The following is a 25,308-nucleotide window of genomic DNA, read 5'->3' as shown; positions in this document are numbered from 1 at the left end:
CCCATCTAGAGCAGTCCCTGTAAGATGTTCTGTAGAGGTGGTTTGTGGAAAGCAAATTCCCTCAGCTTTTGTTTGTCTGGGAATTGTTTAATCCCACCGTCATATTTGAATGATAGTCGTGCTGGATACAGTATCCTTGGTTCAAGGCCCTTCTGTTTCATTGTATTAAATATATCATGCCATTCTCTTCTGGCCTGTAGGGTTTCTGTTGAGAAATCTGACGTTAGCCTGATGGGTTTCCCTTTATAGGTGACCTTTTTCTCTCTAGCTGCCTTTAACACTCTTTCCTTGTCCTTGATCTTTGCCATTTTAATTATTATGTGTCTTGGTGTTGCCCTTCTTGGATCCTTTCTGTTGGGGGTTCTGTGTATTTCCGTGGTCTGTTTGATTACTTCCTCCCCCAGTGTGGGGAAGTTTTCAGCAATTATTTCTTCTAAGATACTTTCCATCTCTTTGCCTCTCTCTTCTTCTTCTGGGACCCCTATAATACGGATATTGCTCCTTTTAGATTGGTCACACAGTTCTCTTAATATTGTTTCATTCCTGGAGATCCTTTTGTCTCTCTCTATGTCAGCTTCTATGCGTTCCTGTTCTCTGATTTCAATTCCATCAATGGCCTCTTGCATTCTATCCATTCTGCTTATAAACCCTTCCAGAGTTTGTTTCATTTCTGCGATCTCCTTTCTGGCATCTGTGATCTCTTTCCGGACTTCATCCCATTTTTCTTGCGTATTTCTCTGCATCTCTGTCAGCATGTTTATGATTCTTATTTTGAATTCTTTGTCAGGAAGACTGGTTAGGTCTGTCTCCTTCTCTGGTGTTGTCTCTGTGATCTTTGTCTGCCTGTAGCTTTGCCTTTTCATGGTGATAGGAATAGTCTGCAGAACTGGGACGAGTGACGGCTGGAAGGACTTCCTTTCTTGTTGGTTTGTGGCCCTCCTCTCCTGGGAGAACAGCGGCCTCTAGTGGCTTGTGCTGCGCAGCTGCGCGCAGACAGGGTTTCTGCTTCCTGCCCGGCTGCTATGGAGTTAATCTCCGCTGTTGCTGTGGGCGTGGCCTGGCTCGGGCAGCTACTCCAAAATGGTGGAGTCGCGTTGGAGCAGGAGCTGCTGGGAGGCTATTTATCTCCGTGAGGGGCCTCCCTGCTCCCTGCAGCCCAGGGGTTAGGGTGCCCAGAGATCCCGGATTCCCTACCTCTGGATTAAGTGACCCGCCCTGCCCCTTTAAGACTTCCAAAAAGCACCCGCCAAAACAAAACAACGACCACAAAAAAAAACAAGAAAAAAAAAATTTTTTTAATTAAAAAAAAAAGGTGGTCGTTCGTTTTTCTTTATTCTCCGGTGCCAGCCTCAGGCCTCTGCTCACCGGTCTTTCTGCCCTGTTTCCCTAATATTGGGGTCCCTGTCCCTTTAAGACTTCCAAAAAGCGCTCGCCAAAACAAAGCAGCAAAAAAGCAAAAAAAAAAAAAAAATGGTCGCGCGCTTTTCTTATGTCCTCTGTCGCCCAGCCTCCAGTGCCTGCTCACTGTTCTTGCTGCCCTGTTTTCCCAGAATCGAGGGCCCTGCACTCTGGCCCGGATGGCTGGGGCTGGGTGCTCGGCAGCCCTGGGCTCCGTCTCCCTCCCGCTCTGCCTGCTCTTCTCCCGCCGGGAGCTGGGGGGAGGGGCGCTCGGCTCCCGCGGGGCCGGGGCTTGTATCTTACCCCCTTCTCGAGGCGCTGGGTTCTCTCAGGTGTGGATGTGGTCTGGATATTGTCCTGTGTCCTCTGGTCTTTATTCTAGGAAGGGTTGTCTTTGTTATATTTTCATAGATATATGTTGTTTTGGGAGGAGATTTCCGCTGCTCTACTCACGCCGCCATCTTCCGATCCCCCCTCTGACCATTTTTTAAACAGGTTATTTGTTGTTTTGATGTTGAGTTGTATAAGTTCATTTTATATTTTGGATATTAGCCCCATATTGGATATATCATTCATAAATATATTCTCTTCAGCTGGTTGCCTTTTCATTTTTTTTGATGGTTTTTCTTTGCTGTGCAAGTTTTATTTTGATGTACTACCATCTGCTTATTTTTGCTTTTGTTTCCCTTGCCCAAGGAGACATATCCAGAAAAAAATTGCTAATGCCAATGTTCAAAAGCTCACTGCATATGTTTTCTTCTAGGAGTTTCATGGTTTCATTTCTTATATTTAGGTCTTTAATTCATTTTCAGTTTATTTTTGTGTATAATGTAAGATAGTGATTCAGTTTAATTCTTTTGCATGTAGCTGTCTAGTTTTCCCAATACCACTGATTGAAGAAACTGTCTTCTTCCCTTTGCATATTCTTGCTTCCGTTGTCATAGGTTAGTTGACTATATAAACATGGGTTTATTCCTGGACTACCTATTCTGTTCCATTGATCTATGTGTCTATTTTTGTGCCAGTGCCATACTGCCTTGATTACTGTAGCTTTGCAGTATAGCTTAAAATCAGGGAGCATGGTAACTCCAGCTTTGTTCTTCTTTCTCAAGATTGCTTTGGCTACTTGGAGTCTTCTGTAGTTCCATATAATTTTAGGATTATTTGTTCTACTTCTGTGAAAAATGCCATTGGCATTTTTATAGGGATTGCTTTGAATCTGTATGCTGCTTTGGGCAGTATGGCCACTTTAACAATATTAATTCTCCCTATCTATGAGCATGGAATATCTTCCTATTTGTGTTGTCTTCCATTTCTTTCACCAATGTTATAGTTTTCAGAATAGAGGTCCCTAACCTCCTTCGTTAGACTTATTCCTAGGTATTTTATTCTTTTTGATGCAATTGTACATGGAATGTTTTCTAAATTTCTCTTCCTGCTGGTTATTCACTTACAGAAACACAACAGATTTCTGTGTATTGATTTGGTATTCTGTGACTTTACGAAATTCATTTATTAATTCCAGAAGTTTTTTGTTAAGTGAACAATATATATATATTGAAGGAGAGAATGAGTAACAGGTAAAGCTAGTCTGTGTTCAGATTCTATTTTAGAAGATCTCCATCATCATCATCACATCACCATTTTTCAGTAACTAATAACACATTTTGATGCCTAGAAAAGTGTGGGCACTTATATAAATCTTTAATTTAGTCTTCACAGGCTTTATAAGGCAAATATTAATTCTATTTCAGAGATTATTATTTTAGTAAACTGAGAATAAGAAACATTAACAATCCTGTCCAAAGTCTTAGTAAGATGTTACAGCCAGAACACAAATCCTGGTCCTTCCTGATTTGGCAGCTTGTGCTCTTGTATATTCACAGTGGCATAGTGATGAATGTAATATCTGACGAAAGTAAAATACAGAGGGAACAGCTGAAAGGGGAACTTGAGCCCTAGAAAATGGTTTGTAGGATCAGGCAGTCAATCCCCTTTCATGCATCATTAACAAATTAGGCCTTCGGAACCAGAAGGAGGCAGCGCCATTTCCTGGCCCTCACTGGGGGAAGCAAGGCTTCTCTGGATCACTGCCTGGCCCCAAGTGTCACCCACAAACAGGGAAGAGTAGTAAAAATCACCATGCCTTGGGATAACAGATTCTCAATATGTTTTTTGGATTTGATTCAATCTTTCTGCTATATTCTAGGAAGGGTTATGACTTTCATCTATTACCATGGTTCTCAATGCTAACATCAGAATCAGGTGGAAACTTCCAAAATAAACCTACACCTAGACTCTTCGTCATCTTCTTCTTCTTTTCTTTCTTTCTTTTTTTTTTTTTTTGGAGCTATTGTTCTGTTTTTAATTACATGGGAGACACAGATGCATACAGACTGATACGGACTAACTTCCAGGAATATCTTGAACATTTCACAGGAAAGATGTAATTACCAGGCACTGCAGTAAATCTTAGCATCTTCATGCCTATACTTTAGCTCTCCATGGTTGTGTCATAAACACTAACGTTTATAGTTTGGCCATTTCTGAAATACCCACTAAAGGTAATACAACAGATATATCATTTTCAGGATCTCCTCCACAGCAATGCCTTCTAGTACGAAAGAGAAACTGCCCTTAAGAAATACTTGTTAAAAGGAAAGCTACCTTATGAGAAAGCACCACTCATCTGACAGGCATTTGCTGCCTACCCTCTATTCTCTACCCCCACTATTAGACACAATGGGATTTTTTGCCAAATTCGTATTCCAGGGGAGCCATGAAATTCCCGCAAAGTTCAACATCAGGCCTGACTTAAGATATTTGAGGCCTCCTGCTAACTTCATCCCCCTGCAGCTGCCTCACTAAGGCAAGCTTTTGATCTGTACTATCTGGATTTCAAGCTGATAAACACACAGCCTCTTTGATCTCTTATTAAGTGGCTTCTGGTCTCCTGATGCCTTTAGTCGTGCTGCACTGAGGTTTTTGGAAGTCAGTCATCATCCTGAGCACACTATAAACTCCACACACCAGGAGTGGGCTCCCTTCATTCACCCACTTCACAGGCTTGAAAAGCAATCTTAAAGCCAAGAGAGAATTTCCCCACTGGCCACAATCAGTCCACTCTATGAACACAGTACTGGGAATTATTTTTCAAATGAAGCAGCTTAAAATGATTTAAAGGATATAGAACTTTCCCATAGAGGGAAAGGAAGCAAATCCTCTGTGAAAAGAAATCTTCAGCCCAGTTGGCACTGGAGCTTACAGTACTTTGATGTTAATAAAAATACATGTGGATAAGAATTAGGGATAGGCAAAGAGTAGACTTTATCAGTTCCAAGTGCAAGCAAAAGTGATCTTTAAATGCAGCTGTGTGGTTTGTTCAATAGTAGGCTATATATTTGCAAGAATACAGATACTGCCCTTCATGGAGAACTGACTGCACTTTGTTTTTAGTCTTAGTATCTTAATCCTACATGGGTGAACCCGACCCAAAGAACTCCTAAAAAAAAAAAGAAAAAAACAACAACAAAAGAAAAACAAAAAGCAGATACTGGTATCCATATTATGAGATCCCTTGAGAATTCAGAAAAATTATATAGTAACTTATAATACATTACTGTCCTGTATAGCTTAGATTCTGGAAATAGTATAGGTTTGTATCTGACTGTTTAATGTTACTAATACATGTACTATTACATGTTAAAATTATGTCAATACCTACCAAATTCTCTATCCTGGATTCTACAAACTAATCAGCTAATATGAACATAAAGACAGTGGCCTTCAACAAGTTATTACTAAACACTATGTATTCAAATTTCAAAGCAAAAAATTAAGGTCCTTAATTTCATCCATTTTTAAAATCACTTTTCTGATAAACAAGATTAAAAATGGTAGAAGAAATAGGAATAGAGTTTTGGGCACTAAGAATATGGTCTGAATATAATTAGTTTATGCCCTCTTAGCTACAGAGATCAATAAATTGATTACTGCCATTATTAAGTTGAAACAAAATTGGTAGTTATATATTGCTATCACTTAATCTGTCCATATAATGGAAAACCATTAGCAAATTCAGGAATTACATACCTGCTTATACTTTATTTTCCCTGAGAATTATCTGATTTAACAAATTACTCTACATATGAAGGCATCAATTTTAAATGGTCTAAATACAAGTGAGTCTCACATACAATTATGTTCAAGCAATTTAGTAAAAATGTACCAAAATTTAAAAGACATATTCTTGTTTGATGAGAATTCCACTACTTCTAGGAATTTATCACAAGAATTATTTCCATCTTTTTACAAAGAATAAAAGAATTACAAAAATATCAACTATAGCTTCATTTGAAATACCTACCAACTGGATATAGGAGATTAGTTAAATAAATTATTGTATATCGACACTAATACACTATGTAGTCATTAAAAAGAATTAGGTAGCTCTATAAGTACCAAAATGAAAGAACATACAATTGAAGAAAACAGCAATGTGCTTAAAGTATGTTTGACACATTCCATTTATGTGTAAAAAAACAAAAAACATTAAGCAACAAAAAAATAATTACTTATAATATAAAGCTGTGTATGTATAAAATATCTCTGGGAGGACAGATAGGAAAACAGGAGGTTTTATATGGGAGGAGTGAAGAATTATGGTCAGAGGTAGATTTACTTGTAGCAGATACCTTCACATACCTTTAAATTTTTATGCTATGTTATATTTATATATAATTTATTTATTTATTTATTTATGTTTTATTTATTTCATATCATTAATGTATAATTAGATGAGCAACATTATGGTTACTAGACTCCCCCCATTATCAAGTTCCCACCACATACCCCATTACAGTCACTGTCCATCAGCGTAATAAGATGCTTATATATCACTTATTTTTAAAACACTTCCAATGTGCACAGAAAGTCATTCCAGTGTCCATATGAAAAGAAAGCTAAGTTAAATTCACATACATGAAATTTATACAATTCCTTCCTCCAACCTTTGAAAACCTTTTTAAAAGAGAATTCTACCTAAAGTTAGTAGTCAGGCAAAACCGCACACTGAGTTTTTCTCACATACTAAGACATACCATATCCAAGACTTGGCAATACTGCCACGTTTCATATTCATACTATCTAGGTTTTATAACCCATTTCTTCTGTTAAGAAAAATTAATCACTTAATTTTTATAGGGAGGAATATTTTCACTGTTTTTAATGAGTCATCATTTGTCTTTGGCTTTTCAAACAACTTTTTAGAACATTACTAACACTATTTATATGAATCACCTCTCAATGGCTGTGTTATTATGCTTTCTATTTTTATCTGCCTCAGCGTCTGAGATAAACCTGAAGTCTTTCAAAAATATCTACTTTGGCAAAAAATTGAGTCCATCCATATCATGAGGGGGAAAAAATAAGGAATGAGATATGGGAGGGAGAATTATTAGTTAATAAATTTTACCTTCTAAATCACTGAAATTCAAAAAGTATCAAGAATGGCAATATCATGGCTAATGTTCAAAAATTGGCTAATGTCAAACATTTCCAGTGAATTATAATCATGAGGGGTTATTCAAAGTTCAACATAAATCAAAACACTAGAAAATATCCACTTGCCATGTTTAATTTATAAGGTCAACCAAAGGTAAAATCCACACAGTTCTAAAGATATTTCAAGCTTTTTTGTAGAAATTAAAAATTACAGACTCTCAGACTACCTAATAGTTGCTTCATTATTGAACACTAATCCACAACAAATTACTTGCACTAATTTAGGATTCTTAACTTTGTAATTATTTTCATTTAAAACAATAAACACTAGCTCTTACCCAATGCATAAGAGCACACTATATTAATTTTTAATAATTACTAAGCTTTCATGTAAGTATTAAAAATGATAATACTATTTAGCAGCTTGTCTTTAAGAAATTTTTTGCAAGCTGGAAAAAAACAGGACAACCTGCTGTAATAAGTTTTACAGGAGTCCCCTGTAATAAAAGGCACATGGAAAAATATCACTCATAAGGAAAAAAAGAGTGTAGTATATGGTGATTAAAAGCACAGATCCTGGCAGCCAACTGCTTGAATTCAAATTCTAGTTCTGCCATATCCTAGCTGTGTGAACTTGGACTAGTTATTTAATCTCTCTGTGCCTCAGATTCCTCACTTCTAAAATGAGGGTAAAAATTGTTCTTACTTTGTATGGTTCTTGTGAGAAATACACAAGGCAATTACAACAGTGCCTAGCAAATAGTAAACACTCAATAGACATTAGCTATTATTACTCAATTTGTATAAGATTACCATTAGTATGAATATTAGAAATATTCCAAGGAATACAGATTACATATAATCAAGACAAAGATAACTAAGGCACAATATGCAAACCACACCTAAAAACTGCAAAGAACTATAAAAACTTATAACCAAATATTTAAAGTTTTACATTGCTTAGAAACAGAGTAAATAGTTAAACCATAATATTCATGCTCTTGAAAAATTTTGCACATTGTTGTTCTCCATGACAGTGACCAATGACTCACTGATATGGTACAAAAATGGCAGGATTATGGCAGGATTTTAACTAGCCACCACATGGAGTAGTGCCTAGAATATTGGAGTCCGTTCAAATCACAGACAATAAAAGCTACACCACTTTGTCCTAAAATCTAATAAGGAGACTTACAACCTGAATCATATTTACTATGTCTTCCCTGTTGCTTTCTCCATTTCCTTTGCCCCAATCTGTTTTAAATGCTTTCATGAAAACGAATTTCCATATTTTACTCTTTGGCCATATGATAAGCTTTATTATTAGATTCAACTTCTTTGTTTTAGGTATAAAGGCACACTTGTTTTCTTTGCTCAACTACAAAACTTACATCAGTGGTGAATGAATCACCTCTCCATGCAGCTACCCCGTAGTTCTATGGCCAAGTCAAGATCCTTTATCTGTTCACTCATCTTTTCCTAAGGTTCAGTTCAATTTATATAAAAAGCAAATCTCTGGCCAATAATCCACAGTTGGGTAATTCACATATGGCTCATCAAGAGTTGGCTGCATTTTAGAATATAATTTTACAATTAAATTTATACTTCACTAAACTAAGGCATCTACTTTTAATTTTCCTAACTCAAATAAAAATTGATAGAATAAGATCATGTTGTAGTATGTTTCTGTCTTCAAAGTATATATCAAAACTGTTGTGTTCATTTTCTAAATTGGATGATTATTAATATATTCCTATAATAATGTAACATTTCCCACTTCTTTACACATCAACTTATTTAATCCTCAATAATCTTTTGAGCTAGATATTATTATCCCCCTTTTAAAGATGAAGAAATTGCATTAGGATCAATGAAACAGATGTTGTATGTAAATGTGTCAGCGTCTTGAGAAAGTTTTTATTATTCCAGATAAAAATGCATTAGTGAAAAAGTGGTTAACTGAAATTAATATTCCAAAATAAATTTTTAATCTCTTCAATACTGCTAATGCAGGTCCTTTACAACCTGGACGCTCTCCCATTCTATGTAAACTTTCTCCCTGTGACCAAGATGTTTCTATAGTACTTATTCTAAGTATGCTAAGGGAGGGTGGGGGCATAGGAGGTGGATCTTCACTGGCCCTATTCAGTTATCTAATAAATCTATACAGGACACATCAAATACAATAATTGCCAGGAACATGGCCTTTTGTGGCTTTTGCTAAACTTTCACCTGGCCTTGCAAAAAATATTTTTGAACTTTAGAATTTATTACCTAATTACAACAAGGGATGGTATAACCAATTAATTAACTTGCCCCAAATCAAATTTTAAATTGCGTTTATGTGTCACCTAAATGTCATAGTGAACAACAGTTCTGCATACAACTGACAAATGGTCAAAATGTGCTGTATAAAACTGTAAGTAAATGTACTTAAGATTGACTTAAGCAAAAAATTCAATTTAAGATTAAATGTTTTTTCTTCCTAGGTTTAACTACAGAAGTAAATAAGCTGAGCCCCATAACATGAATCAAAGTAGCATTTTGAAAATGAAATACTTTTCTATCATATTTCCAAGAGGCACAAAGGCAAAAAGAATATCTAATACTTCTATTGTAGCAAAAGTACTTTATATAATTTGTGCATAAGTATCAGTATGTATAATAATTATTATAATGGATGAAGGGGGAATGAAACACCTCGAATTTTATAAATAAAAATAAAATTGTGAAAAAAACCAAAGGTATGTTACATGTATACCTATAGGAACGCAGTAAAGGAAAAAAATTTGCATATTTAAAACTGACTCCTTTTAAAAAGTGTAAAGCTCAGAACTGATAAAGAAAATTTTCTGTTAGCTAGGGATTACACTGTTAAGGACTATCAAGTTTTCTTTCAGTCTTTTACTTGTTTGTTTTGGTTTTAATTTCTGAAGCACTTCTCTGCATTAACATATGTAATATGCAAAATATAAACCTGCAGTTTTATTTATTTATTTTGTTCTTACCCTTAGGAGAGTAAGAGCAATGACTATGACAAATATTTATTATATAAAAATGTAAATAAATCTCACAGAACCCAATAATGGACTAAGTTACCAAAGGGAAAGGGACTGGGGAGGATGGGTGGGAAGGGAGGGATAAGGGGGATAAAGGGGCATTATGATTAGCACACATAATGTAGCGTGGTGGGGGGGAAACGGAAAAGGCAGTATATGCAGAGAAGACAGGTAATGATTCTATAGTGTCTTGCTATGCTGATGGGCAGTGACTGTAATGGGGTATGTGGGAGGGGGGACTTGATATTAGGGAGAGTGTAGTGATGATAATGTTGTTCAAGTAACTGTATTAACGATACCAAAAAAAAAACACACACACACACAATGACGAAGTATATCACTGCAACACAGGAGCTAACAGAAAGTGTTCCCAATGGCCAAACCTGGAACAATTTGGGAAACAAAATAAACAAAGTAGTATCAACTTATAGCTCAAAGTATAAAGCAGATATACATGAATCCATATTGAAGTGAAGAAATAAGTAAATGGGAAAAAACAGACAAATCTCCTGTGCAAAAGAATTCCAAATAATTTATGTAGATACTCCACACTCAAGGAGGTGGAACATAACTCCCCACTCCTTAAATGTGGGTTGCTTACAGTATCTTCCTTCCAAACAGTGTGCAAGAAGAGAAAAAGAGTAATTGTATAATGGAGAAACCTGACACATTACCTCAACCAGGAAGTCAAAGTTCACATCTACAGTCACAAACACTTGATAGTGTATGACAAGAAACACACTTTATCTGTGTGGTCCTTTCAAAAGCTCACACCACCAGTGTAATCATAAGAACACATCAGGTTGAAGGACATTCTACAAAATACCTGACCGTTACTCCTCAAGACTGTCAAGGCCATCAGAAGCAAGGAAATTCTGAGAAGCTATCACAACCAAGAGGAGCTTAAGGAGATAATGACAACTAAATGTAATGACATTCTGGATGGGATCCTGGAACAGACAAAGGATATCAATGGAAACCTCAGAAATCTGAATAAAGTCTGGACTTCAGTTAAAAAAAAAAAAGCAAATAAATATACTTTCTAGTGATAATGGAAATACAGCTGAATATCTAAGACTACATCTGAAAGGTGTTTTCTAAACTAAATCCCAGTTACCAAATTAGTTAACAAAAAAATCCCACTTAATGTGTTCATTTAGTTACAGCTAATTCTGGCCAACCTAAACATTACTCAATCATTCTGTATATATTTATTAATCACCCACCATGTGCTAGGTAATAGGGTTACACTAGGCTGGAAAAAATGATAGATAATGCCTGCTATTTGTTTTATATGTCCTAATATTAACCAATATATAAATGTCCATAATATTTCAGTATTGATATTTCTTCATAAAAATATTTCCCAAATATGCATTATTTGGAATATTTCAAAGAGAAGTTCTAATAATAGAAAGGGTTATCTGGCACAGAAATACATCAGCAAAAATTAGCTATTTCAGTAATCTTAAATCAGACTGCCAAAATATAGAATTTAATGTTCTTATATAATGCTCAAAGTATTTTTCTTTAAATCTGTTCCCGATTGCTTTATTATATTTTTAAAAAATTGATTTTTGTTATCACTTGGCATTTTATAAGCTTTGATAGAGTACATTTTGCTTTATTAAACCACAATGCGTTTAGGCAGCAATAAAGTATTAAAATATGCATCTTAAAAGTGAGGAGATTTCTTACCAACAGTTTTAAGTTTCCTATGATAATAATAAGGTCTAAAAATACTATAAATTGGTAAAATATATACATGTCCTATTGTAATCTTTCACATCTCCCCCACCCCTCTGGCAAGTGAATCAGTAACTTTACCTCGTTATAGTTGGAATATATATAAATACATAAATATTATGTGTTCTATATTACATATAAACATAATATATAAATTGACCAAGAACATTTCTACTTAATTAAGTGAACTGAGATTGACAGGTAAGCTAAACAATAAAACCTTTTATTTGAAGGGGAGAAAGAAGAGAGTGAGAATTGGGAATGACTGGTAATGTGAATGGGGTTTCTTTTTGGGGTGATGATATTCTTCTAAAATTAGAGTGTAATGATGGTCAGAGAACTCTGGATATACTAAAACGACCGAGCAGTATGCTTTAAATGAGTGGATTTTATGATATGTGAACTATATCTCAATGAAGCTGAGGAAAAAACCCTCCATTAAAAAAAAATTCATCAAGTTCCAGGCTCTAAAAGAATCCATGGGTATAAAACTATTGCTTCCTTTACTGTCCAATTATTGTATCATCCATCATTTCAATCACTAAGGGAGCTCTCAATTGCAAAGGTAACAATGGAAATTCTAACACTCCATCTTTGGGCAGTAGCATTAGATATCAAACCATTCAGTTTTGCTAGTAAATGGGTGCCTTACACAATTACTACTGCACATAACTTTAATACTAATTACTCCAAAAACTAATTACTCCAAAACACTATGTCATTTTTATACCTGGTAATCCAAAATGCTGAATCCCAAGCCTTTCTGATCTTTCACTAGTTCAACCATCTTGACTTCAGGAGACCATAGTGCTAATTCCCCGTCATCATCCTCTTCAGTACTGACATCTATATTGTGGTCAGCCTGAAATACCAAAGAAGATAAATGCTTCAAAACACCATCCTTTCAATTTTGGGAAGAATAAAATATTACGAAGCTCATAGATTCCTCAAACTTTGAATTCTCTTTGGCAAAAAAATGCTGTTTTTCCTTTAATCTTTTTACAAGGGGCATGCACTGGGGCACACACACTCCAGTATAAGATCTTCACAGGAATTCAAGCACTTAAAAACACAGATTGTTCATAGTTTTTTTTTTTTAATGTAATGTGCCTGTTTCATTCAAAGTATTAACACTGACCTCTTATACTTCAATGAGTTCTGTCATCCCATTAGAAGCATAGAAGGAAAAATATGCAATTTAAGAATGAAAATATCATACAAAGACAAAGCTTATACAATATTTAAGTACCAATATCTGAATTTATAATTACAGTAAGAGACAGAGAGAAAGATGCCGACACAGAGAAAGGCCATGGCAGGACACAAGGAAACCACTTCTGTTGGCTCCTGGGAAATTCTCAAGAAAAACTTTAGTAGAAAAATAAGGTGAAAAAAAAATCCAAGTGTGTGGGAATCATGTAAGTCTAAAAACAGGTAAAAAAAAAAATCACTGAGTTGACATAAGAATCTGATTTTGAGGGAGAGTGTCAGCACACCTATCCAGTACAAAGGTCTCTGATTACATATTATCCCTGACTTCACACCCTCAAGGCCCCTATTCCAGGCTCCCCCTCCTCTCAGGGAGAAGCCACTGCTATATGGAATTCTAGGAAGCTAAATGATAGGGGGTCAATGACTCAGCTATGCAGAAAGAGAATAGCTGCTTTAATCTTCCATTTTTATACTATTTATATTTGTTGTTTCCATAAGATTTACCATCCCCCAAATACTCTGAACTTCTATCTGAATCTCAAGAAATGTTTCTTTTTTCTTCTTAGCTCCAGCAACTAACAAAATCCTGCCTAGAATGGAAAGAGTGCTGGCTATCACAGAATTTAACCATAGTTATCTGCTCAACCCACAATACTGCCTAGTTCATAGTAGACACTCAATAAATATTTGTTCAATACATTAATGAATCATCCATCTATGAGTAGGTTTCCCTTGAAACTCTTTTTTAATAAAGGTACAGACTAAATAATTTTTAAAGGCAGACTTCTTAAAACTTAAGGTGATCTTTGCAAATAAAATGCAAGTGCACCATTCCTACAGACATAATTTTGAGTGACCTGGATAAGAAAACCCATTTAATGGAATCAAAGTCAGGGGAGGAACCCCTTTAGTATGGAAGAGTAAGGTACCATAGCTAATAGATAAATTGTGTGTGTGTGTGTGTGTGTGTGTAAAATTAAAAATCTCAAACTGTCTCCACAGGGCATGAAAAGTCAATACTCAATCCATGGTGGGCTGAATCTAAACATAGGAGCAATTTTTGGGTTCTTGAATTACAAAACTTCAAATTAGTGGGCACATTCTAGATCAATAATCTCAGTATTTATCAGCCTAATGTAAGGAAATAAAAAGAAAACTTATACCTTCCAATAAAAAGTAAAGTACCAGTGGCTAATACAATGACTGATGTTTTGCTGGGGCATTTAATACCCTCACTGATTAATAAGCATTAGAATTTTGGCTGAGCTGCCTAACCAGATAGGATTTAAGAACCTAAGATGGTATGGGAATAAATGAAAATACAAAAGAAAAGAGAGTCAGGATTTAAAAAAAAAAAAATACATACAATTATTTGACTAATTACAATGTCCTTTTTAAAAAAGAGTTACAAGAGAACAAAACCCAAGTTTATAGAAATTTCGATGCATCCAAGATATATACGATATAATACTCCAATCTGAAATATATCACTTTAATACAATCAATTCTGCATAACTCCTGTATTTACAGAATGGAAAGCAATCAACTAATGGGCAGCAAGGCTGGCATTTACCATAATTTAAAGCTGTTGTTTACCCATTGTGGTGAAGTGTGACAGATGGGAGCATAGAGTCAGCAAGTTGGGTTGGTGATTTACACACCCTATAAGATTAAAGGCATTTTATCAACCTTTAGAGGTAAGCCATCACCCACATTTAAATTTAGTAAAGATAGCAAGAATCACAAAAGTGTAGCATTCAAGTCCTTCCCTTGAAATACCTTTTACCAAAGATAAACATTAAAAAAGGTTTTCAATCACTAAACAATAATTTCCTAAGCACTTTTTATATATCCAGTACAGAATAACAACACTATGAGAGACAAAGTAATTTTAAAGGATGACATCTGCCCACAGGAGCTGACAATACTCCTGTAAAGACAAAGCTTCATATATACTAAAATACATGTGATATTAAACAGTGCCAGACTCATATGTACCTTGGGAAATCAGAAAACACAGATGGGTGAACTGGAGGAGGCAAGGAGAGCTACAGTTGACTTGACTGAACATTTTCCATGTGTAAGACATTGCACTAAGAACTTTACACATATCACTTCGTTTCCTTGTTATGCAAAATGATGAGGTGGCTAAGAACTATACATTTCTCTATTTTCAGAGGAAGAATATGAACAGAAATTCAAGTTATTTGCTCAAAGACTCACAATCATTAAGTGGTTGAGACATAATTAGGGACCATGTATCTTGAAATTCAGACTATAGGCAGGTAAAAGGGAAGGCCCATGTATATAACTTGTGTTAATGGCATTGCAATCTATGAGTCTGGAAAGGGGGTAAGATGTCATAAAAAACGGGCTTACAAATAGCATAAGATGGCAAAACATGTGCTTAAAATTGTTTTCCTAATTACAATGTCCTTTTAAAAAAGAATTACAAGAGAACAGAAAGTACAATTTTATTCCCTAACCTTCTGAAGGCTTTTACAGCAATTTTTAGACTCCAAAATTCGTCATACATCATATTTTTAGGGATCTGAAAAAGGGAAGTCCATTGGATATTCAACACTCACCAATATCTTAAACTTATTAGGGTAAACTGAACTGAACTGGGAGCCAAAAGTAATGAGCCCAGGCAATCACTACAAAAAGGTTCTCTAAAAATCAAAGTGCATGCTCAATAATGCCAGCAACATTTCAAGTAAAAACGAAGAAGAAAAAAAGAAGGGAAGTTTTATGATGTTAAATGAAAAGTAACAATTTGAAAAGCTATGCATTGTTGCCTGAAAGCTACTGTAGTCAAATAAAAAAGGAAGGAAATTTGTTCCCCTCCCGTCATATCATAATATACTCTTCGGGGCATCCTTGATGAATGGGAATTCCTATGAGAACCACAATATACTCATCTAGTACCTCCATCTCAGGAAGAGAGGCTTCAGCTGTCCTTGGTTCATCTACAGAGGCTTCATCATCAAAAAACCTTCGACAGCAAACCAAGGTGAAGGGGGGTGGAACTTCTTTAAGGAAGGAGACTGCTTCCCGGCGAGATTTCCCATAGAGCTGCACACCATTGACCTAGAAAGACATGGGATAAGTTAGAATTGGGGCCCCAGTGAAAAAAGAAAAAATCTCTCGCTTGCATTAATCTATCAAAATGAAAACAGGATATAATTTAATTTTCCCTGTAAACAAAGGCCCTATAGGTAACCATATTATTCAGTAGTAACTAAAAACATTTGAAGTCCTTAAAATTTATAAAAATTAAAGCTAAACCTTTGTTGAATTTTGGAAACAAAGTGTAAAATGTGTGCAGATGACAACTAGGTAAGTGATCTGCCTGATTTTTCAGACCTCCATGGCTTTTCCAATGTTGTATTCTCATCTGCTTCTACCTCTCTCTCCAAAAACACACTAAATGTCATTTACAGCCTCCTGAGACCATTTCTTTATGCCTTTGCATTTCATAAGAAGATTACTATAAATATTAACACTTATTTTAAGGCTGTTAAAACTTCCCAACTTATAAGGCATAGGTAACAAAATCTTAGACACTGAGCTGTCAAAATTTAGTTATCAGTTCACAATTTTCTTTCACATTCTATAAACTTTTAATACCATCTTAGAAAAAATCACTTCTATAGAAAAGAAATATAACTTTACATCAGTTCTAATCTTACATGTTCTGCTGACACAGCCATCAAATACAGGAAATGTCTTCAAATTATACCACATGTGTGTCATGTATTTAAAAGAACAAAAAGATAACTAACTATTCCTTACTGATGATTAACACTTATCACCAAAAATTATCTAAATTTCATATTATTTTTAGTGCATGATAACTATATTTTGCACCAAAGATGACTTAGATAAGACTAATTTTTCATATATATGACTTTAGCTCAAGGAGCTCTCTCAGTTTGGACTAAAAGTCACTAAAAGTTTTCTGTGTGCTACTCCCAAAAAGCTGAGGCATGAACATAATCCAGGCAACAAATAATCTTTTCACATCTGACTCCTACCTTCCTGGGAGGATTCAGCAGTGTTATTAGTTTTAAAGAAATTTCTGGTCTGGCATTAATTTCTGACAGGTGCAGTGCTAATGTCCAGATAACTGTCAAGGCTGACTTTCCGGGGAGGAACCTTTCCATAAAATCTGTCACTGCTCAGAGAATAAGAGCATCAGGGGTTGCTGGAAGCATCCTGTCAGCAGCGGTCTGAGCTCCAAGTCAATCATCCCTTGGAACCACTCTTGGGCCCGTACCATACCAAGCACTTAGCCACTGGGCCAGACATAATCTCCCTGCCTCTTAATTATTTACAAAGAAATCACTGCAGAGTAGAGAGACCCATATGTGCTTCAGGGAGCTAGCCCTAGTAGAAAGTAAACAATGTCTCCCAAGATGTATGACTGATGAAAGGGATCCAAGGGACAGCAGCAGATGAAGATTTGTCTTGGAAGACCTGAAAGTAAATCTTCACACAAAAATGGGCAGAGGAGTACACATCATTGTCCCACCAGGTCCACGGTGCCAACCAGTGCAACAACACAGAACACTCTAAAGTCACCCAGATTCACAGTAACCTACACTGAAAATATAGCAAGCGGACACAATCAAAGCAGGAACTTCACCCATATACAAGTATTTGTGTTTCACATTACTTCGACAAATTAGAAAATCACTTTTCAGGTTTTTATCTTGGAGCACATTTAAATATTTACTAGCTCATTATTTATTCATTTGAATTGTCTCCAGTTATTATAGCAGTGCCTGGTAGTCCTCCTCACTACTCTTTATCACTAAAGGGATGGGTCACATTTCCCATTACCAACTCCCTTCTAAGGGGATTTATGGCTGCTGTAAATAGCAGCTCTGGGCTGAGACTTGGCACAATGTTCTAACCCCAAAGCATATTTGTGTTTCTGGTTTTAAGCTCTAAGGAGTACATTAAACACATACACACAAACACACTTTAAGCTCAGAAGTTTATTTGGCTAACTTTACAGACATTTTTTCTGTTTCTATATTCGGGTATCCAGAGGCAATTTTTATTTTAGAGTTCACAGTATTTCTCTAGGCCCTTCAACTTTAGACCCTCTTAAGTACTTATCAAACCTCAAATATTCATACACACATTACATATTTGCAGAGTACATAATACTGTACTAGTATTTTCCCACTATATTATCTCATTCAATCCCATCCCATTAAACTTCATTAATGCCTTTTGACAGAGATATACTGCCAATATCTCACAGTGAGATAATGCTTTATAGTTGCATGGACAATATTCCATTAGACCCTCACAAACAGATGGTGAAGTAGGCATTTATGGATGAAGAAACTGATGCTCAAAAAAGTTAAATGACATGCTTAGGGATACATGGTTAAGCTGTGGTAAATTCAGAAAGAGAAGCAGCTCTTTCTGACTACTAAATCCATGCTTCTTTTTCTATCCCATTCTGTCACCAGAAATTTATACTTAAGAATTCAAAACATTTTAGTACCTTATTACATCATACTCTATTATAAGGTGGAAGGTCTATGGGATTCTAATCCTGGTTAAGGCATAGAGGACTCAGTTGATACTGGGATCATCTGTACTTGCTCTACTCAGATCCAGCCAATATTTCTTTATCAACTACTAATAAAAGTTGCAAATCACACTTAATGCTCCTGAACTGTATACTAAAAATGGTTAAAATGGTAAATCTTATGTATATATATTTTTACCACAAAAAGGGGTTTTTACTTATACTTCTACAGCTCCAAACAAAAATATCTCATTTCTCAAAACCTAGCAACTACATTTTACAGAAATGACATCCAATCTACAGATTCTTATGTGCAATATCCAAAAAGCTTTGCTATGTGCCCTGTCAATCAGAAGAGAAGAACATGATCTCAGCATCAAAAACAAAACAAAACCATAAATCATGTAGTAAAACATAGGGCTTTAATCTGTGATAAGCATCCCAATATCATTCCTTGACACCTCTAAAATAAGTAATTTACTACATCTTAAAACAGGACTCTAACACATTGCCCTCCCATGCTTATGCTGGATTTGGCAACTAGTCATAGCACCTTTCCCTCTGACCTTGAAATGTGGCACAGAATTCTCAATATGCTAATCCTCTAGGTGGGCAGACAACTGCTAAAATTGCAGTTTGCACCCAAAAGAAACCTATTTGCTACCCTTCTCATTTCTTAGAAAGAATCAAGGCCCATGAGATACTAATATTGGCTAAGTATACTATGTTGGTACTATTAAACCCAATCTAGGTCTCTTTGTGGATTCTCTCCTCTGCAAAGCCTTCTCTAAATGTGACCATTCCCCACATCCTTTTTTAGCTTAGGAAGTAGTGTGGTGTATTTGAAAAAAAAACGGTGAAATGGAAGTTAGAAAACATCTGGACCAAAGCTGAGAAAGAGAAATACCAAATGATTTCACTTATCTGTGGAATATAAGAACAAAAGAAAAACTGAAGGAACAAAACAGCAGCAGAATCACAGAACTCAAGAATGGACTAACAGGTACCAAAGGGAAAGGGACTGGGGAGGATGGGTGGGTAGGGAGGGATAAGGGGGGGAGAAGTAGGGGGGTATTAAGATTAACATGCATGGGGGGGTAGGAGAAAAGGGAGGGCTGTACAACACAGAGAAGGCAAGTAGTGATTCTACAACATTTTGCTATGCTGATGGACAGTGACTGTAAAGGGGTTTATAGGGGAGACCTGGTATAGGGGAGAGCCTAGTAAACATAATATTCGTCATGTAAGTGTAGATTAGTGATACCAAAAACAAAGCAAAAAAAAAAAAAAAAAAAAAAGGCCAGTTCCTGTGTGGTAACCTCCAACGAGTTCTACACAAGGGTATAAAGGGCATATAAAAGTGTAGGCAAAGGGTCTGTTTGTGTTTATACAGAGGATCAAAGCCTAATTGGGCTACCCCGAAAATGAACTAAGATACGATATGAAAAAGAACTTCCAACATCTGCACTCTCTGGAAGACTCATGCCAGAAGATGATCATCAAAAAACCCCAACAAAGATCCACACACTGCTACAGCTGTAGATGCACTCATCCCACCAGTTCCTGGACTTGCCATGGGAATGAGGAAGGAGATATCTAAGCTGGCCTGTGCATACAGTAAAACAACAAATTTGACTGGATCTATACTGTTGGAACTCAACCAAGAATTAGGAGAAGTGCAAATTGTAGCGCTCCAAAGTCTTACAACTACAGACTATTTACTGTTAAAAGAACATATGGCATGTGAACAGTCCCCAGGAATGGGTTGTTTTAATTTGTCTGATTTCTCTCAGACTGTTCAAGTTCAGTTGGACAATATCCACCATATCATAGATAAGTTTTCACAAATGCCTAAGGTGCCTAACTGGTTTTCTTGGTTTCACTCGAGATGGCTGGTAATTACAGATATGCTTTGGTTATGTAACTATACTCCTATTATGTTAATGTGTGTGCGCAATTTAAGTAGTAGCTTAAAACCTATATATGCTGAAGTTACTCTACAAGAAGATATGTCAAAGAAATAATCAATCTTCCCAGGTTTTCTGCCGCCTGCTACTTCTATAGCTTTTCTTCTTCCTTCCTAATTACAACCCTTAAATAGAATTCATGCCTCATATCAAATTTACCGAGTATCATAATTCTTCCAAGTGGTAAAGATACCTCAAGACAAATGCTGGGCATAGAAGCCACAGGGCATAAATATGCAAAGAAGTAAAAAGCTAACCTTTTCAAACAATAAGGCTTCCCTCTCACTTACCAACTTCACATTTCCCTGTATGACCCCGGAAGATGACTGGTTAGCCAGAGACCGGTAAGATTCCTCAAGGGAGGAACAACCTAAGACAGGCACAGTCGCAGGGGGGCCATCAGGTGAGAAATTGGGGATCAACAGAGGTGAGGCTTAGAACCTCACCCCCCCTGTTCTGAGAGAAATCTTCTGCATACGTGGATGTTTTATTGCCCTGGTCTAGCTCGGATTAACACATAGTCTACAGGCACACACCTGATCATCTACATTTGCTCTCTTACAACACTAAACTATGTTTTCTACCTTTATCTTGTATCTACCTACCACTTCAGCATTTTATTAAAAATAATAATAATAAAGAGAGAAATGTGGTATCCACATATAAATCAAGTATAAAAACCAAATGAGTATTCATATTTGAACTGACTGTTTAGAGTTCATAATGCATGAGCAAAACCGAAAGTTTCTGTGATGACTGCCCTTGTACTGTTCACTATGTAACTTATTCATTATGTAAGAATTTGTTCTACATGTAAGAACTTGTTTGTTATGCCTCAGAAGATTGGAGACTGACGAAAATTAGGCTTGGGGTGGATTAATGATTGTGCATTGAGCATTGACTCCCCTATACAGAATTTTATTGTCGTTAACAACCATTTGATCAATAAATATGAGAGATGCCCTCACAAAAAAAAAAAAAAAAAAAAAAAAAGGACAGACTTCCAATGGTAAAATAAATAAGTAACCGGGATGTAATGTATAGCATAAGGAATATAGTCAAGATATTGTAACAGCTTGGTAGGGTGATAGCTGGAACCTAGAATTATGTATATAAATGTTCTACCACTGTGTTGTACACTTGAAACCAATGTAATGTAATACTGTGCGTCAACTACCCTTCAATAAAAAATAATTATTTAAAAAAAAAAAACATCTGGACCAGATGGCTTCACCGCTGAATTTTATCAAACATTTAGTGAAGACCTAATACCCATCCTCCTTAAAGTTTTCCAAAGAGTAGAAGAAGAGGGAATACTTCCAAACGCGAGGGCAGCATCACTCTAATACCAAAACCAGGCAAAGACACCACAAAAAAAGAAAACTAGAGACCAACATCCCTGATGACATAGATGCAGAAATACTCAACAAAATATTAGCAGACCGAATTCAAAAGTACATCAAAAAGATCATCCATCATGATCAAGTAGGATTTGTTCCAGAGATGCAAGGATGGTACAACATTGGAAAATCCATCAACATCATCCACCACATAAACAAAAAGAAGGACAAAAACCACATGATCATCTCCATAGATGCTGAAAAAGCATTTGACAAAATTCAACATCTATTCATGATAAAAACTCTCAACAAAATGGGTTTGGAGGGCAAGTACCTCAACATAATAAAGGCCATATATGACAAACCCACAGCCAACATTATACTTAAGAGTGAGAAGCTGAATGCTTTTCCTTTAAGATCAGGAACAAGACAAGGATGCCTACTTTCCCCACTTCTATTCAACATAGTACTGGAGATCCTAGCCACGGCAATCAGACAAAACAAAGAAATAAAAGGCATCCAGATTGGTAAGGAAGAAGTTAAACAGTCCCTGTTTGCAGATGACATAATATTGTACATAAAAAACCCTAAAGAATCCACTCCAAAACTGCTAGATCTAATATCTGAATTCAGCAAAGTTGCAGGATACAAAATTAATACACAGAAATCTGTGGCATTCCTATACACTAACAATGAACTAGAAGAGAGAGAAATCAGGAAAACAATTCCATTCACAATTACATCAAAAAGAATAAAATACCTAGGAATAAACCTAAGCAAGGAAGTGAAAGACCTATACTCTGAAAACTACAAGACACTGATGAGAGTAATTAAAGAAGATAACAATAAATGGAAACACATCCCGTGCTCATGGATAGGAAGAATTAATATTGTCAAAATGGCCATTCTGCCTAAAGCAATCTATAAATTCAATGCAATTCCTATCAAAATACCAACAGCATTCCTCAATGAACTAGAGAAAATCATCCTAAAATTCATATGGAACCACAAAACACCATGAATAGCCAAAGCAATCCTGAGAAGGAAGAATAAAACTGGGGGGATTACGCTCCCCAACTTCAAGCGCTACTACAAAGCCACAGTAATCAAGACAATTTGGTACTGGCACAAGAACAGACCCATAGACCAATGGAATAGACTAGAGAGCCCTGATATAAACCTAACCATATATGGTCAATTAATATATGATAAAAGAGCCATGGACATATAATGGGGAAATGACAGCCTCTTCAACAGCTGGTATTGGCAAAACTGGACAGCTACATGCAAAAGAATGAAACTGGATTATTGTTTGACCCCATACACAAAAGTAAACTGGAAATGGATTAAAGACTTGAATGTAAGTGATGAAACCATAAAACTCTTAGAAGACAACATAGGCAAACATCTCCTGAATATAAGCATGAGCAACTTGTTCCTGAACACATATCCTCGAGCAAGGGAAACAAAAGCAAAGATGAACTCATGGGACTACATCAAACTAAAAAGTTTCTGTATGGCAAAGGACACCATCAACAGAACAAAAATGCATCCTACAGTATGGGAGAATATTTTTGTAAATGACATATCTGGCAAGGGGTTAACATCCAAAATATATAAAGAACTTATACGCCTCAACACCCAAAAAGCAAATAACCCAATTAACAAATGGGCAGAGCATATGAAGAGACATTCAGAAAGAAGAAATTCAGATGGCCGACAGACAAATGAAAAGATGCTCCACATCACTAATGATCAGGGAAATGAAAATTAAAACCACAATGAGATATCACCTCACACCAGTAAGGATGGCCACCATTGAAAAATCTAAGAACAACAAATGGTGGCAAGGATGTGGCGAAAGGGGAACCCTCCTACACTGCTGGTGGGAATGTAAGCTAGTTCAACCATTGTGGAAAGCAATATGGAGGTTCCTCAAAATACTAAAAATAGAAATACCATTTGACCTGGGAATTTACCCAAAGAATACAACTTCTCAGATTCAAAAAGACATATGCACTCCTATGTTTATTGCAGCACTTTTTACAATAGCCAAGATATGGAAGCAACCTAAGTGTCTATCAGTAGATGAATTGGTGAAGAAGAGGTGGTACATATACACAATAGAATACTATTCAGCCATAAGAAAGAAACAAATCCTACCATTTGCAACAACATGGATGGAGTTGGAGGACATTATGCTCAGTGAAATAAGCCAGGTGGAGAAAGACAAATGCCAAATGATTTCCCTCATTTGTGGAGTATAACAATGAAGCAAAACTGAAGGAACAAAATGGCAGCAGACTCAGAGACTCCAAGAATGAACTAGTGGTTACCAAAGGGGAGGGATGTAGGAGGGTAGGTGGGAAGGGAAGGTGAAGGGGATTGAGGGGTATTATGTTTAGTACAAATGGTGTGGGGGATCATGGGGAGAACAGTGTAGCACAGAGAAGGCACATAGTGAATCTGTGGCATCTTGCTGCACTGATGGACAGTGACTACCTGGGGTATGGGTGGGGACTTGATAATATGGGTAAATGCAGTAACCACATTGTTTTTTCATGTGAAACCTTCATAAGAGTGTATATCAATCATACCTTAATAAAAAAAATAATAAAGAAAAGAAAAATATAGGTAGTCAATGCCTAATTATCTTATCTGTAAAATTCAGTGTTTCAATATTGTTTGGTTTGTTTGGTGTGTTAGCTACAGAACTTTCCAATCTAAAAAAGTCTCTCAAGAGAGGCATGTCAAAGCAGAAGTACTCTAGAATTGTTCTGGTTGAAAGAACTCAGGGCCCAGGGACCCTGAGTGAGCCCTCTAGAGACTGTTATGTGTAGGAGAGGAGTCCCTTGGAGACGATCTGAAAACCTGTCAGCAGTATATAAGCCTGAGGTTGTCCAGCTCACAAACATATTAGAAATAGTAACAAAATTATTTCCTTATTAGAAATAATCAACAAAGCCTGCAAATAAATGTGACTATGTGTTACAAACCAGGGTCAGGGATTATTAGATTCTTAAAAAGAATTTTGCTTAAAAAAAAAAAAGAATTACGTGATCAAACTAAACTAGGACATTAGTCTCTTTCTTAGTCAATATTTTAAATAAGCATTCAAAAGACATCCCAGGATTCCCAAAAGATGGGGAAAATGAACTGAAAGCATATTATCTACTTCCTTTGCCATTACATTAGCTGTTAGTTTTTTTTTTTGTCTTTATTTCTTCCAGTTTTAATGAAACATAATTGACATATAACCTTGTGTTAAGTTTAAGGTGTGCAATGTGATGGTTTGATATACATATATATTGTGAAATGATTATCACAGTGGGGTTAGTTAACACACCTATTACTTCACATAGTTAGCACTGCATGTGTGTGTGTGTGGTGAGAACACTTAAGATCGACTCTTTCAGCAGCTTTCAGGTATACAATACAGCATTGCAGCTACAATCACCAAATATTTTTCAGTCTAAGTGGCTCACAGTACACTGGCATTGGTGATAATGTGATTCAGTAGATTTCTGGTGAGG

At 36.1% G+C, this 25,308-nt stretch overlaps 1 protein-coding gene across 8 annotated transcripts in view; it reads right to left on the bottom strand.

Annotated features, from left to right (window-relative positions):
• PATJ (PATJ crumbs cell polarity complex component) overlaps window positions 1-25,308 on the bottom strand; it is a 392,045-nt gene that overhangs the window by 295,872 nt on the left and 70,865 nt on the right. For all 8 annotated transcript variants that reach the window (XM_057500268.1, XM_036911254.2, XM_057500269.1 and 5 more), the window contains exons 16-17: window positions 15,846-16,007; window positions 12,436-12,567 (exon numbers count right to left, since the gene is read on the bottom strand). In XM_057500268.1, coding sequence (XP_057356251.1) covers window positions 12,436-12,567; window positions 15,846-16,007 — 294 coding nt within the window. The remainder of the gene's footprint in view (window positions 1-12,435; window positions 12,568-15,845; window positions 16,008-25,308) is intronic.

Source organism: Manis pentadactyla, chromosome 4, assembly GCF_030020395.1.
Source record: "Manis pentadactyla isolate mManPen7 chromosome 4, mManPen7.hap1, whole genome shotgun sequence".
NCBI classification, from domain to species: Eukaryota; Metazoa; Chordata; class Mammalia; order Pholidota; family Manidae; genus Manis; species Manis pentadactyla.
This window is presented reverse-complemented; position numbering and strand designations above follow the sequence as displayed.